Source organism: Fukomys damarensis, unplaced genomic scaffold, assembly GCF_012274545.1.
Source record: "Fukomys damarensis isolate Sample0158 unplaced genomic scaffold, DMR_v1.0_HiC HiC_scaffold_4, whole genome shotgun sequence".
Classification (NCBI taxonomy): domain Eukaryota; kingdom Metazoa; phylum Chordata; class Mammalia; order Rodentia; family Bathyergidae; genus Fukomys; species Fukomys damarensis.
Window position 1 is genome coordinate 43,252,896 of NW_022900916.1, and position 17,402 is coordinate 43,270,297.

General features: G+C 35.2%; 1 protein-coding gene across 1 annotated transcript in view; it reads left to right on the forward strand.

Moving 5' to 3' along the window:
- Positions 1 to 17,402, forward strand: part of Slc13a1 (solute carrier family 13 member 1) — a 94,843-nt gene that overhangs the window by 52,522 nt on the left and 24,919 nt on the right. The window contains exon 7 of the mRNA XM_010635378.3: positions 4,270 to 4,421. Within this exon, the coding sequence (XP_010633680.1) occupies positions 4,270 to 4,421 (152 nt within the window). The remainder of the gene's footprint in view (positions 1 to 4,269; positions 4,422 to 17,402) is intronic.

Sequence of the window (17,402 nt, forward strand, 5' to 3'; positions counted from 1 at the left end):
ATATATATATATATTACTCACTTCAATAGGACTTAAACATCACACAAACTCTGAACTCTAAGCAAAATTATAATATTTTCATAATGTTGCGATGTTGGAGACACAAAAAGTATGAATATGTTTAGTGACGGAAGCTGTGAAAAATGTTAACTGCTCATCAGCCACTATAGTAGAAATTTAGTAGTAATGTCTGTAACTGATAAATCAGGGCATGGCATCTTGGGAACATTATTAAGGTAAATGCAAATAAATGTCCAACAACTTCTAGAAGATTTTAAACTGGCTACTTTTAGCAAACAAAACGGTTAGTAGGAACTAATATTTTTGAAATTATCCTTTCATAGTTATTTAAACGTAACTATGAACCTTAATGTTTTTGTACCACTATCATTCCAGTGAATTATTTTTTATAGTCCTGAGAACTTTCTTTGGTTTTGCCTGTGTACCCAAGGTCGGGGATGTGTAACTTGCCCCTGAAAGTTACAATCAGTGTCACCAGGTGGCAGGAGTGAGTTATATCTGGCCTGTGGATTTTCTGTTCTGCCTTGTCTGCGATGGTGTCATCAGATTCTGCGTTTGATTTTGTCCTAGTCAAAATTTGTTCAGGTCGTTCAAAGGTGTGGAAGGCGAACTCACTTCACAAAGTCCCAGATGTCATATGTGTATGGGAGGGACTAATGTATGACAGACAGAACTGGAATTGAATCAAAACATAGTTCACAGACGTGGTAAAAGCGGTGTGAAATTAAAGTAATTGTAAAGTCTTAGATGTAGGTTCAAAACTTATGAGTAGAAGTCTTCCAGAAGGCAAGAAGATACGGGGATAATCACCAACAGGGAGTTCAGGTACATGGATTCTGGCCTCAACTCTTTGGTGACCAGTGATGTTACATTTAAGACTCTTGCTACAAATTTTAGAGGCCGGGGATTTAGCTCAGTGGTTCCACTGTAAAATTTTACCCTTTACCTTTGAAGTTAGCTCTCTTTACCAGATCATGGCTAAATACCTATCTGCTCTAATAATCTATGTTGAAGAAATACTTTTCATCTTTGCAGAACATTCAAAATATCTTAAGAAGGTAAAAAATACCCTTAATTCCATGATCAAGAAATGCCCATTGGTGATATTTTGATATGTGTATGACATTTCTGCTTTATTTCTAGGAACATATATGTATGTGGATATATTTTAAAGTTTACATTATTCTGCATATTGAGTTCCTCAGAAGTCTCTTTATACATTATGACATGAACACTTTCCTATTCAGATCACAACACTGTCTGAACACCCCAGCAAAAACAGTTTTCCTGGATACGTCATCCCTGGAAGGCCCCAGCCTTATTTTTCTAAATACTTTGCTCCTAGTTCTTACTTGCTTTGCAATTTTTTTTTTAAAGACAAGTTCTTGCTATGTAGTTCAGTCTGGCCTTGAACTATGTAGCCCATGCTGGCCTAGACCTTGCAGTGATTCTCCTGTCTCAGCCTCCCACATGCTGGGATTATAGGCATGCATCACCATGCCTGACTGATTTGCAAATTCTTTGTCTTTCAAAAACTCTTAGGCTAAATACAGAGAGGAAGGGAGCGAGAGAGGGAGAGAGAGAGGGAGAGAGGCAGAACAAACTCCTCCCCCATTTATGGAAATATAAAGTTATTATTTTCTTGTCCAGGTATTTACAAACACATGTATCACAGGGATTAGGATCTTAGTTTCTATTTCAAACATCTTTTTCCAGCTCTTGAGCTAAAGTCAAATACCTAGTCTTAGGTTAAAACCAATATCTAGGCAGAACATTAAAGATTACCTTGTGAAAGGTGGTTTCTTTCATCATTTCTGTATCACTAGTTGGCTCAAGTAGTGGCTCATCTGAGGCTTTTCTAAGAGCTGTATTCTTTGTCTCTGGACCTCAGTACCTATCATTCTTAATCTCTACCCCCCACTCTAATGCTGTCTTTTCAACTATTCAATCCAACAGTTATGTGCCCTTGGAAAAAATAACAATAAATACAAATGTATGAGCCTCATATTGACTGGCTAGATAACAAATTGTGCATCTCCCATTCTATGTTGAAAACACCTCCACTTAACTTTTAACTAGTATTTTGATCTATTTGCATGTGTTACATTTCCTGGGAAATCTGAATGGTGCTCTAAATTTTTAATACTTGTCTAAAATATATAATCCATGCAAATTTATGTATGGTAACATTCACGTGTGTTTTAAAGGTCTTTATATAGAAAAAGAAGCATTCTAATTCTATAAAAATTACTTAATTCTATAAAAATTACTTATTTTCTGTTTTAATTTTTAAATTTTATATCTGCTAATGCCCTTTAGTCATTATTTTACAGGTATGTATGTAAATATTTACAGCTGTGCTTTTATATGAAATCTATTTTTATTTGTAAATTTGATAGTTTTAATGTCAAAGAGACATTCTCTATACATATTTTAAATATCCACCCTTATCAATTTAATAATATCAACATTATGCCTCACTTTCTGGTTTGGATTTGTTGTCTTCCCTACAGTAAAATTTTTAATATATTATCCCAAAATTTCAGTTGTCACTTTATATCACTTATAAGAAATTTTAAATTTATTTTATGATTTTATTTAGATAGAAATTTTACAACTTTTCCATTTTTAGCATATAGAAATTATGTATCATTTCCATGTAAAAAATAAAAGCACATGAGATATCTGTGAATTTAATTCTTCTGGGTGAAGAGTAGATACCTTTGAGGATGAGATTTAAGTTAATTAGAAGGTAAAAACTAAATTATACTCATGTAAATGCCATTCCCACATTCACGATGACTTTTAGGAAATAGTAAATTTTGCTTATCATGAATTTACCAAAAGATCCTTGCTATGCCAGTGCCACAGAGAGCATACTTCTCTGAATTAAGCAGAGCAAGGATCTGATGCAGCCATCATGGAAAACACTATTAAGTTTCCTCAAAAACTAAAACTAGGTCTACCGTACAATTCAGCAATATCACTGCTGGGTATACATGCAAAATAAAGGAAATTAATTTTGCAGAGAAATATCTGCACCTCCATGTTCATTGCAGCACTGTTCACAGTGGCCAACATACAGAAACAACCTGTCTAATGGTAGATGAGTGGATGAAGATGTGGTCTGATCTACTATGGTTACCACTTTATGAGTCTTCTCACAGCAATTCTTACCTTTCATCTTATCTACAGCAATTCTTATCTACAAACTGCTAATATAAAAGATGGCCTAAAGACTTGTTAGGAAGGGTACTTAAATGTCTTACTATGCCATCACAACTGTATTTGGAAGTAAGTTTGAAAAAGGAGAAAACCAGTCCATTGGGAATAACTGGATGCTTCAATGATGTAGGCCTGTCAAGAGAGTTGAAAGACAATAGTCATAGTAGTAATTCAACAGCAGAGGTAGAAGAAACTATAAGCAACCAGCCAAAGTATGATGAATAGAAGGGTACAATTCTATCCCTAAATAACTGTAATAGTAAGCACATGCCATAGATATTTCTTCATTCAAATTTGAAAACATGGTAACTAAAAAGCAGTTTTTTGTTCTTAAACTCAAGAGTTAACAGAGAAAGCTTGGGTACTTTCCTAACACTCATACCTACATACTTCCAAGGAAGGAAGAATGGAAGTCTCTCACTTAATATTGTGAAATAGATATTGAGAAATCACCACTTGGAAACCTGATATTTGTCCCCTAGACTTAAGCTAGAAGAGGTCAAGGGATTAGTATTTGAAGCGCTCTTAAAAAATTAGAAAGTTAAAATGTCATGGTTGAATTTCCTGACCCATGGAGTTTCAGTTCTATTTTCATGATAGTGGTGTTTATTTCAAATGAACAGATATAGGGAACATGCGGGAAGAGTAGCATTTGGTGTAACTGGGTTGACACCTTCTTGCATGAGAGCTCTGTGATAGAGTAAGATAACCTTAGCATAAAGAGATCAGGTTGACTCTCACATACAGAAGACATGAGTGAGTCATGAGCAAGCAGTTGGGAGAGATCCTTCACCTGCACAGAAGGGACAACAACCTGGTCTTCTTATCTGGTGATAGGAGCTCGTAAAAAAACCACAACAGGGTTTGCCAAATGATGAGATCTAAACTTAATCACCTTCCACATGCCCAGTCGTGGAAAATCAACACAGACAGGAATCAGTGATGGGTGGCACACATTCATCTCACTAAGAAACATTCTCACCATAAACAGCTGCTCTCATAGTGCATTTTCTTTCTGAACAGAACGCCATCACAGGGAAAAAGTACCGATCGAAGAAGGACCACATGATGTGCAAACTTATGTGTCTGTGCATTGCTTACTCTTCCACCATTGGCGGCCTGACCACCATCACTGGCACTTCTACCAACCTGATCTTCACCGAGCACTTCAACATGTAAGTAAGATCACTGGTCTCATGACAAATCAATAGCACTTACAGTAGGAAAAGTATTCTTCCCTGATTTGGAGAGCACAAGGGCGGAGAGGCTCTGCTTGCTTAATTCATCCCTGCATCTTGCAGCATCCTTCATCTATAGGTCTAGAGATTTTTCTTCAGAGTAGAGTTAAACATGAGGGACCAATTGAACAAATATGTACCTGCCGATTCCACAGGCTGGCTGAATTGAAACCCTCCTGGCTGACCACTCTCATCATAAGGGCAATATAATTTTCATTGCAAATAATTCTGTAAATGACAGTTGGCTGAGAGTGAAAAGGGATTATTTAAACAGGACAATTTATGTAAAGCTTAGGAACTGGAATTTGAACTTAAATAATGAAGGCAGAGCAGAGGTCCTTATTATGAAAGATTTATTTTTAGAATTTTAAAAAATGTGAAGGATTGAGCAGTCACAAGAAATGGCAGTAATAAAGTATTCTGCAGACATATGTGACTCTAAATATAAGTTTGAAACTGTGATGCCAATACATTACAAGAAAATGAGAAATCTGTGTATTCAGCAGTCATAGCACTTTGGTTAAAAATGCCACAATTTATACTGCGTGAATCTGAAGCAGAAAAATACATTGTTCTTGCAAGATATAATTTTTAATATCTAAAATAGTCATGATTTGTAGGATTATTGTAACAGATAAATGCATACATGATTTTTAAATATTTTTCATGATGTAAGAATTAGTCAAAAATTTTTTGAAAGTCCATGTTTCTTTTGAAATCTTGGATGGATTCCTCAGTCAACATATATTTCAAGCAAGAAGAGGACACATAACTGTTAGTTTTAAGGATGTGAACAACATTGAGAAAGCCTAGGAAGAGGAGTTAGTCTTTTTCACAGAAAAAATTAGGGTTCAGAAGGAGGAAAACTACATTCTAGGAAGCAGATTCACAGACTCTATAAACTTCCTGAAATTATTTACAAAATGTTGTGTATGCATCATTTCTTCAGGAAATCCAAGACGTAAAGAATGTCAATCCATAGTTTAAAATGAAGGGGAATTTGTATACCAAAAAGAAACACTGGTATGGAACTTAAAATTAGTATCACTCCATATTTACTCAATGAATATATATCTTTCATGTACACTGCAACAAGCAATCAAGAAGAAACCCTTGAAAGACATTTTGTCTACAAGTGTAAGTCTTCTGCACCTGTCAGTTTCAGAGTGGATATATATTCAGCGTATGGGCTAATCCAAATAGAAAATATAACTGACCCCTTTCTGAAAGCTAGACTCTAGACTAGTATTCTTGATCATGAATTCCTCATTAAAAGAGATTCCATGTCTCAATCTTCTTTACCTTTTAAATCAAATTCTTTTTGTTTTATTCTTATTAGAGTTAGAGTTGCTAGTTTAGACTATTCTAGTGAAATTACTTGATGCAATTGAAGTAATCCATATTGAGTTGTTTTTTGGTCTTTGTGTTCCTGCACAGGGAATCAACCAATTTTTTTTCTTTTAATTTTTTTCTTTAGTCTTTGAATGCATTAATCCACTTGTAATGAAAGATTGAGAGTATCGTAGCACTTGAGATAATTAAACAAAAACTCAGAGAATTAGGAAAAAATCTCAAAGATACCTTTTTGGTAGAATACATTAGTGTAGAGGGAGAAATAATGTTAAGAAAAAAGTATAATGTCTATTAAACAATGCTTGATAAACTTTTTTCCTAAATATTGACCTTACAAAAATGCAGTAGTACCCTGAAACAACAATGGAAAAATGTCCACTCAATTTAATTGGAAAAGTGTTCTAGAAATTTAAAACTACCCCACCAATGGCATTCTTTGTTCAGATGTTAGGAGTTGGGAAGACGTTGCTCTTTATATCCAAATCCACTATAATAATGCTACTTTTTTTTCTGTTGATATGCTTGTCATATTTTTGAGTAATACAAATTATTATTTTGTAGTTCAATTTTTAAATTTCTCCCAACTCCAAATAAAACCTAAGTGTCAATGACTTCCAACCATTGACCTTTTTTTGGTACCAGGGATCGAACTCAGAACTGTGTGCTTACGAGGCAGGCAATGGCACCACTGAGCAAAATCCTGGCCTGTCAACTTTTTTTTTTTTTTTTTTTTTTGAGATAGGGTCTCACTACATAGTTGAGACTGATTTGGAACTCACTGTATAGCCCAGGCTGGTCTCGAACTCACAGTGATCCTCCTGCTTCAGCCTCCCAAGTGCTGAGATTACAGACATGTGCCACTACACACGGCCCCATCAACTATTGATAAAGGAAGGTGCCATCTTGCAAATATAATATTGGAGGGAGATATTGAATGACATAATTTTAAAAAGTTGTCTAGCTATCTACCTATCTTTATATTTAACAATCTATCTATCCATATGTTCTTTTGTTAGAAAGATTGATAGTAGAAAGTTTTTATAGCTGTTTATATAAAAGAATATATATATATATATATATGCCACATATAGGTTTATTATTCTTTTTGCACAAAGAAAATAGAAACAATTCCAAAGGATGCTAAAATTTATTCTTTGCAAATAAAAACAGGCTTCTAGTCGTAGTCAATCAACAAACAGTTTTTAAGGACTAGCAATGCACAGTGAATGCACTGTTTTGAATTCTATTGAAGAATGCAAAAAATAAAACCTATCAGGTAGATTCCATCAAGTTGTCTGAAAAACACAGATATATGAAAATCAATAAACATTTAAAAACTTTTTGGGCCAGGGATTTAGCTCAGTGGTTCCACTGCCTGCCTCACAAACATGAGAACCCAAGTTCGATCCCCGGTACTGAAAACAAAAAAACAAAACAACATTTTTACATACATTTGAAAGTAATATGACATTATTGAGTCCTTGATAGTTTATATACATTATAATGAACATTCATCCTATATATCCTTGCTGAAGAGGTATAAAACTGTGTAATAGAGATTAAAGGCATAAGCTCTGGCATTAAAAATGTCTGATTTCAAATCCGAGTCCTTCTATTCACCAGCAAAGTAACTGGAAACATTACTTAAGCTTTCTAAACTCATTACTGTTCTGGAAGTGTAAAGAAATAATACGGACTCTATCTTAGAGAGCTACTTTGGCTTTTGTATAAAATAAAACACTCAGCAGAATGGTGTGAACACAGAACATGTGCATGTTCTCAATGAATGTTGGTTATATTATCATTACAAAAATGAGAAAAACTAAGGGCCAGTTTAGCAGTTTGGGGATGAAATTTTTCTTAAAAAATGTTTACCTCCTTAGAAACATAATTGAAAGTGTGTACTGAAAAAGAAAGTAGCTACCTACACCAACCTTGATCACTAGAGAAAATGTGTTTACATGATTTGAAACATTACAGGAAATGAAACCAAATTCATGAAGAAAAGTAGTGCAAATAATTCATAAAATCAAAGTAATAAAAGTCTGAAAGAGGTTTTTTTAAGAAAAGGTGTGGAGTACTATGAATGTTTTGCAGTTTAAAGTAGCAGTATGCAGATGGATTAGCCTTCTATCAGTCTGGATACAGGAAACCAATGAGGAGTCCATTACCAAAGTTCTGACAAATGATGAAAGGCTCCTGGCAAAGAAACAGATGTTGCAGAGTCAGAAGATTATCACTAATTAAGAGTAAAGATTTTGGGGTAAGGAGGGTTTAAGAGAATCCTGGGGATGTTGGTCTATATCATGGCTACCTAGTGATACCATGAACTTATGGAGAGGACATGGGAAGATGCTGGTTTCCTAGAGAAATTCACAAACTGAATCTGGACACATTGGCATGACTAACTGAGGCCCTACACATAGAAGATCTTTAGCAAGTCTTTGAAAATGCACTATTTGAGTTAGTTATTATTTGGGGGAGGTATACCCATAAAAACAAACCTTAAATTCTTAAGCATAAAAATGACCACATGGGGAAAATGATAAAATAATCCAGCCACAGGGCCCACCCCATAGCATAAGTGAGTGTGCACAGATCCCAGGGAGTAGTGGTGTGGCCCAGACCAGTGTGGTTGCAGGTAGATCCCAGCCAGGGATCCATCCCAAACCCAGAACCTTGGCCAAACCTGCTCACCCAAGGACCTGCCTGGACAAGAGCTACACATGTGCACAAGCTTCAGTCAAAGGCTTGCCCTGTGCTTTCTCTGGCAAAGACCCTAACCAGAAGCCTGCTCAGACAATAGGAACTGAGGAGCACAGCCTTCAGCCAAAGGCCCTCTCAGACAACTGGTACATAGAGGCCTCAGAAAGAGGCACACCTACATACCAAGCCAACTTGCTAAGGCCACAGCCACAAGCCTGTCCGGCCAACAGGTGAGCTCAGGGATCCAGAAGGGCATCATTCTGAACCTATGAATTGGTGTACTGGTGAGCAGCAGAGAAAAGGCCTCTTGGTGGCTTGCTGAGAATTGAAAACCACTGGGTGAGCAAAAAGTTGTCTCAACAAAGGCACAGCAGACTGCAACTCTTGAAATGAGAAAACATGGAAACAAGTCCCAAAAGCAGACTTCCAGATCACCTAAGACAACCCCAAAGGGAAATCAGGAACAGTCTGATACTCAACCACCTGGATTCTCTGAACTGGCAACAAAAAAAATCTGGAAAAAATGAAATCAGAAATAATTTTTCAGATAACAGCAGAGATTGTGCCCATAGTGCAAGACATGATTAATAAATCTAGAGCAGACACAGATTAAAAAAAACAAACAGATGAGCTGAGGAAAATGATGGAATCCCAACATAGGAAACAACTGGAAACCATAAAACAGATGCAAACAGATTTCTAGGAGATTAAAAACTTCATTGAAAGTTTCCACAGCAGAATGAGCCAACGCAAAGACAGAATTTCAGATACGGAAGATGGGTTTGCAATTAGTGACCAGGAAAAGAAAAACTTTTTAAAAATAGTAAAGGACCAAATGTAACTGTACTGTATACTTAAAAACTATAACTCAATCAAATTTTTTAACAAATGAACTTAACAGATATTTACAGAGTGTTACACTCCACAAAATCAGAATACACATTCTTCTCAGCTGCACATGCTTTGTTCTCCAAAATAAACCACACACTCACTCAAAGAACATGTATAAGTAAGTGCAAAGGAATTGAAGTTATCCCCTGTATATTACAAGACCATAGTGCAGTGAAATTGGTGATCAACAGTAAAATAAATCAAAAGAATTTCATAAATACATGTAAATTGAGCAATAGGCTTCCAATAAACCAATGAGTCACAGAGGACATTAAGGAAGAAATCAGACAGGTCCCACAATTAAATAACAATGACAACACAACATATAAGAATCTATGGGTCATAATGCCAGCAGTCTTATAAAGGAAATTCATAGCAGTGAATACGCATATTAGGAAAACAAAGCAAATGTAATTAAACAATCTAATCCTGAATGTCAAGCTTCTAGAAAAAGAAGAGCAGGACAAACCCAAAGCTTATATATGGGAGGAAATTATAAAGCTCAGGGCAGAACATTGAGGCAATACTCTTAAGTGAAATAAATAGGACAAACATGAGTAAATACCAAATGTTTTCTCTGGTGTGAAAAACTATAAGATTCAAATGGATTAACTCATAATATGAAATAGAAAGAAAAGATCTAAAGGAGTATGGGAAGTGGGAAAGATAGGCAAAAGGAAATGGGAAAAAAGGAAAAATATGAAAAAAGGATAACAATGGAAACAAAGTCTTTGTAAATAGGAAAGGGTGAAGCGGGTAAAGGGAGGGCAGGGGAATGGGGAAAAGTAAGAATCAAGGTCATTATGTAAAGGTACAAGATCTCTATGATGAATGTAACTGTATTATTTACCTTAAATGTACCAATAAACCATGAAAAAGAAAAGATTGGGACAGAAATCAATACAATGGAGACTGAGAGAATGATACAAAAGTAAAAAATCAATGAAGCCAAGAGTTGGTTCTTTGAATCAATAAACAAAACTGACAAACCCTTAGCCAATCTTTTTTTTAAAAAAGGGGAAAAAAGGCCCAAATCCATACAGTTAGGACTTAAAAGGGTGAAATTACAATGGACCCTTCAGAAAGCCAGATGATCATCAAATCTACTTTGAGAACGTTTACAATAATAAGATGGAAAATACAGAAGAAATGGACAGATTCCTAGATACATATGAATTACCAAAGTTGAACAAAGATGACCTAAAAATTCCGAACAACCCACTATTAAGCAATGAAGTTGAAAAAGTAATTAAAAACTTACCAACCAGAAAAGTCTGTGCTCCGAGGGCTTCACTGCTGAATTCTACAAAACATTTATAGAAGAACCATTGCCACTACTGTTTAAACTCTTCAATGAAATTCATTCCTGGAAGCAAGCATCACCTTGATCCCCAAAGCAGAGAAAGTCCCAACTGAAAAAGAGAACTATAGGCCAATCTCACTAATGAACATAGTTGAAAAAAATCCTTAATAAGATACTGGCAAATAGAATGCAGAAGGTCATCAAGAAGATCACACACCCTGACCAAGTGGGATTTATCCCAGGAATGGAGGGATAGTTCAATATACACAAATCAATAAATGTTATACACTATATCAATAAAGACAAGGACAAAAACCATATGATCATCTCAATAGATGCAGAAAAAAACATTCTTTGAAAAAACCCAACACCCATTCATGATAAAAGCCCTGCATAAAACTGGAATAGATGGTCTCTACCTCATTCTTATAAAAGCTATCTATGAAAAGCCAACAGCCATTATCATACTAAATGGTCAAAAATTGAAATCCTTCACACTAAAATCAGGAACATGACAATGTCTACTAACACCACTCCTGTTCAATATAGTCTTGGAAACATTAGCCACAGCAATTAGACAAGAGAAAGAAATAAAAGGAATAAAGATAGAACATGAAGAGGTCAAATTGCCATTATTTATAGATAGAAGACCATAAGAACTCCATCAAAAGTCTTCTAGACCTAATAACCAAATTTAGTAAAGTAGCTTGATGCAAGATCAACACACAAAAAATCAATAGCTTTCCTGTACATGAACAGATTCACTGAGAGAGAATGGGGCAAACAATTCCTTTCACAATAGCATCGTAAAAATGAAATACCTAGGAATCAACCTTACAAAAGAAACCAAAGACTTCTACTCTCAAAACTACAGAATTCTGAGAAAAGATATTGCAAATGATATCAGAAAATGGAAAGACACCCTTTGCTCCTGAATAGGAAGAATCAACATAGTAAAAATTGCCATATTTCCTAAACTGCTATATAGATTCAATGCAATCCCAATTGAAATCCCAACAGCATACTTTATGGGCCTTGATAAAACAATCCAAAAATTCATTTGGAACAAGCAGGGACCTAAACTTGCAAAATCAATTCTAGGCAATAAAGACAAGGTAGGGGCTATTGCAATTTCGAAGTTGAAACTATACTACAAAGCTACTGTGATGAAAAAAATAACAGCAAGGCAGTAGCAAAGAAACAGACCTGCGGACCTGTGGAACAGATTAAAAGATGCAGAAACAAATCCAGACATACTCAGCCACCTCATCTTTGACAAAGGAACGAAACACCTTCACTGAAGGAAAGACAGCCTCTTTGATAAATGGTGCTGAAAAAATTGGTTTTTAACTTGCCAAAGATTAAAGCTAGACCTATATCTCTCACCATACTCAACATACACTAAACTAAAATTGAAATGTATTAAAGATCTGAACATTAAAACAGAAACAGTAAGCCTGTTGGAAAAGAGGTTCGGTAGAACTCTTGAAGATATTGGCCTAGGAAAAGGTTTTATGAACAGAACCTCCATTACATGTGAACTAGCACAAACAATGAACAAATGGGATTGCTTATTAAAAAGCTTTTGCACAGCAAGAGAAACCACCAACACTGTGAAGAGACAACACACAACGTGGGAAAAAAATTTTAATAGCTATTCCTCAGACAAAGGCCTATTATCTAGACTATATAAAGACCTTAAAAAAAATCAGACCTGCCAAATTTAAAGACCCAATCCAAAAAATGAGCATTTGAAATGAACAGACATTTCTCAGACAAAGAAGTAGAAGTAGCAAATAAACATATGAAAAAATGTTCAACATCACTGCTCGTTCAAGAGATGATAATGAAAACAACACTGAGATCCCACCTCACCGCAGAAAGAATGGCTGCTATCATGAAATCAACCAATAACAAATGATGGCAGGGTTGTGGGGAAATAGATACCCTTTCCCACTATTGGTGGGAATGTAGATTGGTGCAACCACTGTGGAAATCAGTATGGAGATACCTCAAAGAACTAGGATTGGAAGTCCCATTTGACCCAGCTATTCCCCTGCTGGAAATCTTCCCAAAAGAATGAAAAGAATCATACCACAGTGATATATGCTCACCCATGTTTATAACAGCACAATTTGTGGTAGCTAAAATTTGGAAACATCCAACTGCCCATCAAGAGAAGACTGTATAAATAAAATGTGGTTTTTTAAATAAAATGGAGTACTACTCAGCTATAAAAAATGAGAAATTAGAAGCATTTATAGCTAAATGGATGCACACTGAGGCAATACTCTTACATGAAATAAATAGGACATGTGTAAATACTTAATAGTTTCTCTAGTGCAAGAAACTGGAAGTGTAAATAAGGATTAAAAGGTATAAGAGATAATGTGAAATAGAAAGAAAAGGAGCAAAGGGGAAAGAGAATTGGGAGGGGTAGGGGAAAGGAAAGAGGGGAGTGGAATTAATATGAGAAAATTTTAAAAATGCAAACAATGCCTGTAAATGAGGAAAGGATCGTTTAAAGGGAAGGCCAGGGTATGGGGAAAAATACGAACCAAAATAGATTATGTAAATATTCAAGATCCTAATGATGAATGTAACTGTATTGTATACCTAAAATGAAACTGTTAAATTAATTTTTTTTAAAAAGAATCCAGCCACAGAGAGACTCTTAGGAAATATTGGCAAGAAAGAAGATGAGGAATGTTAATCAAGGAAGGAGAATGTGATGTTTTGAAAGCCAAAAAAAAAAAGTACATTTTTAGAATGGGTGATGAATCAGGGGTACATAGGGGTAGAAGAGAGTCAATTAGGAGGAGAGCTGAGCAAAGGTCTTCTACTCTCCATGCTGTCCTAGAAGAGGGTCGACTCAGTAGAACTCTCTCAGAAACGTAACAGGATAAAGGAGGAGTATGTAGTATGCAGGGGAAAATAATGAGTTTAAATTAACAATTCTTTCAATTTTGATAAAGAAAAGAGGAAAAGAACAAGTAGGGTTTGACCAAAGGCCGAGTGTTCCCCTATAACAAGGGTGAGATATCAGTTGGTTTTACTTCTGGAAAAGGAAACAGTCAGAAGAGAGAGATACATGAAGTTTTGATTAAGAGAAGAGAATGTATTGATCAGAATAAAGAGCCAGTGATGAATGGAGAGAAATTCAAAGCCAAGGTAGAAATGTTAATCTTGAAAATGAAAGACAAAGAAAGAACAAGGGAAGACAACAGCGTCAAAACCACCTCTACAGAGCTGTCACAAGTGGTGGTTCTTAGTCTTCCAAGGAGTTTGGAGGTGGAGGCAGGTGGTCTGAGCCCTTCTGTAGCTTCACTTCCCCGCAGGTCTGCAACCAGAAGTGAGGGTTCTATGTGGGCAAAACTCTGCCAGCAACAAGGAATATCGCAGAGGCACTCACATTGTCTTGTCACATTTTATTTTTATAAAATATAAACATGAGTGCTGTCTATAGCTATTTTAAAAATCTCCAAAGCAGGATTTGTGAAAAAACCATTTCCTTATTGTCAGTCTCATGAGCAGATGATATGCAGCTTGCAAAGTAGAATCCCAGAATAATATGGACAAATCTGAGCTAATTACCTACCTCATTAATAAATATGAAATATCTCTTTCATTCTTTTTTAAGTGACATAAAATTGTGTGTATTTATGGAGTGTCAACTGATGTTTCCTATACATGTATATATCATTTAATGTTCAAGTCAGCATAATCTGTGTTTCCTCAAAAATTTATGTCTTCGTGGAAACATTCAAAAAAACATTTTAGCTTTTCAAAAATATATGGTTCATTAGTGTTATCAATGGTCATCCTTAATTTTATTTTATTTATTTATTTTTGGTACCGGGGATTGAACTCGAGTCCTTGCGCTTGCAAGGCAGGCCACCGAACCGCTGAGCTAAATCCCTGGCCCACTCATCCTTAATTTTAGAATGCAGTACCTATGACATCTAAACTCTACACTCCCCTGTGATTATTTCACCAGTTACCCTGTCAAATCTTGAAATGGAGATATGCTGGAGATATTCTTTGTTCCATTATCTTCCAACTCAATCTTAAAGATTTGCTTTCTTTTTAAAAAAAATGGTTATTCCATTAGGAAACTGCTACTTGCTCAATCCTCTGCTCTTATCCACATACAGGCACAACTAGCATTGTTGATGATAGCAACCTTATGAAGGCTGAATCAATAACTGACTTCTCCTTTAAGATCACAAAGGGACAAGAAGCTGATCAGTAAATGTTGGTTGAGATGACTTAAGACATATATGAAATGCGCAAAGAGCTGATTTGGAGCATTATCTAAGCAACTGAATAATCTTTTAATTTGAAAATGAATAGAAATGTATTATGAGGAAAAATTATTACTTCTGTAGTAAAGAAGTTTTGACACATCAATATCAGCTTCCAACACAACAGTTAGTAGTTAACTGCACACAAATAGTCTACTTATGAAGGGTGGAAGATTATTACAAGTGAAATTTCATAGCTTGCAGATTTATCATAGTATATTAGTTTATAGATTGGCAGTTGTGATATCATGGGTATAGAATACAGCTTGGAAAAAAAGATATATTATAAATGATTAGCTCAGTCAGTGTTACCAACTGTGTGATAAAACTATAGTAGTCACCCCTTATCTGCAGAGATGTATTCCAAGACCTCCATGATGTTTACAACCTCAAGTAGTATTAATCTGCACTGTTACTACTTTCTCCCTGCATATACATGCCTTCATCAAAGTTTAATTTATGTTAGGCACATTGAGAGATTAATAACAGTAAATGATTAAAATAAAACAATAACAATATATTGTAATAAAAGTTGTATGAATGTCATTTATCTCTATCTTGAAAATATCAATGTCCATCCACAGATGAATGAGTCAAGAAAATATGGCATTTATACACAAGGAAAGACTACGCTACCATAAATCAGGATAAAGTTGAGGCACTGTAGAGAAACGAACACACCTGGAGGCCATAGTGCTAACTAAAATGAATCAGACATACAATTAATACATTAAATGTTACATAGTTACTCTTACATGAGAAACCCAAAATATAAATAAAATGCAAAACAAAGGATAGATAATAGGAAGTAAGGAGGTCTTTTTCAATTGGGAAGGTGAATAAGAGACAGAGGGGTGGTAGGAAGAAAGGAAAAAATAATTTTAAAAAGAGTCAAAGAAAAATGGAAATAGAGTTTTTTCAAACAGTAAGAGTATTATGAGTTGGAGGGAGCAGGGAGGGATAGAAGTGGAAGGGAACAAAAAGAATTAAAATGCATTATGTACATGTACCAACTGCGCCCAAAAATGTAATCATTGTGTGCTTCAAAACATTCACATTAATAAAATAAAGGATCAAAACAAATGTTCATATTTTAAGATCCTGGCTGATGGCAAGCTATGGGTAAGTTGTGGGGGGCACTGTTTCATCAGTTACAAACCAAAGACTGGTAAAAGAAAGGTGATTATATTTGTCATGGATTCAAAACCCATTTGCCTACCCTCCAATCTCTACTAAATGAAATTAGAGAAGTAGACCAATTATCTAACAATAACCATTTTCAAATGTTACCATGATTATTCTCTTCCCAAATGAACAGCACACATTTCTCAGAAAGTTTCTCTGTCAGATGTTATAGAAGGTATGTGTATACTGCAAAATTTGAACTCAGATCTTGATTCAGATTTTAAACCTGCCCTACATTAGCTGAAATTCTGCAAACCCTGGGTTGTTATCAGTAAAATGAAGACAATACTAGAACTTATTACTGTAAGGATTAAAAGGCCCAGTGCATATGTGGCTGTGGCAGAGGCTGGCATATACCTTGTCAACAAAGCTCTCTGCTGATATTGATGCTGCTTCTAGTTTTTCTATCACAATTAGAAATCTAAGTCTGGCTTGTGAAAAACAAGTAGTTAATATTTTTGAACAGAAACCTCAAGAAGTATACAAATCCAAAACCGAAAGTGGCTTTGCCTCAGAAATAATCAAAACAGTCATTAATCAAAAGGAATATAATCAGTGTGGACACTAGCTTATTAGGATTCTTAATGACCAAAAGTAGTTACAATGTTGTAAATTTCCATGACTACAACTATACTTTTGAAGACAGTTCTTTTTCATTTCACTGCTATTAAAGTTATTCATCTTTTAATAGTTGGTCATAAGAATCACAGTGACAACTTTTTCTTCCTAAAGTGTCAATATTTAAGTACACATGACTTAGGTCCAGACGTGTCTCATATTGTGGTACAATTGTTTCTGCAACTGTTAAAAAATGTCCATAGAACCTAAGGATTGTATTCTAGCTGATAGATATTTCAATACATGAAAAAATATGCATGTATGTATATATATATATATATATATAACTGAATTGACACATAAAAATCATATATCGTAAGAGTATATCAGGTGATGCTTCAATATGTACTCAAATCAGGTTAAACATCTGTATCTCTTCACCATTTATCATTTCTCTGTAGTGAAATATCCACCATCCTTTTCCAGATTTTTTTTCTTTTATTGAGTTTATTGGTACATTTTAGGTATACAGTACAATTACATTCATTACTGGGATCTTGTACCTTTACATGACAGGTCTTGGCTCTCATTTTTTCCCTTTGTCTGTGCCCTCCCTTC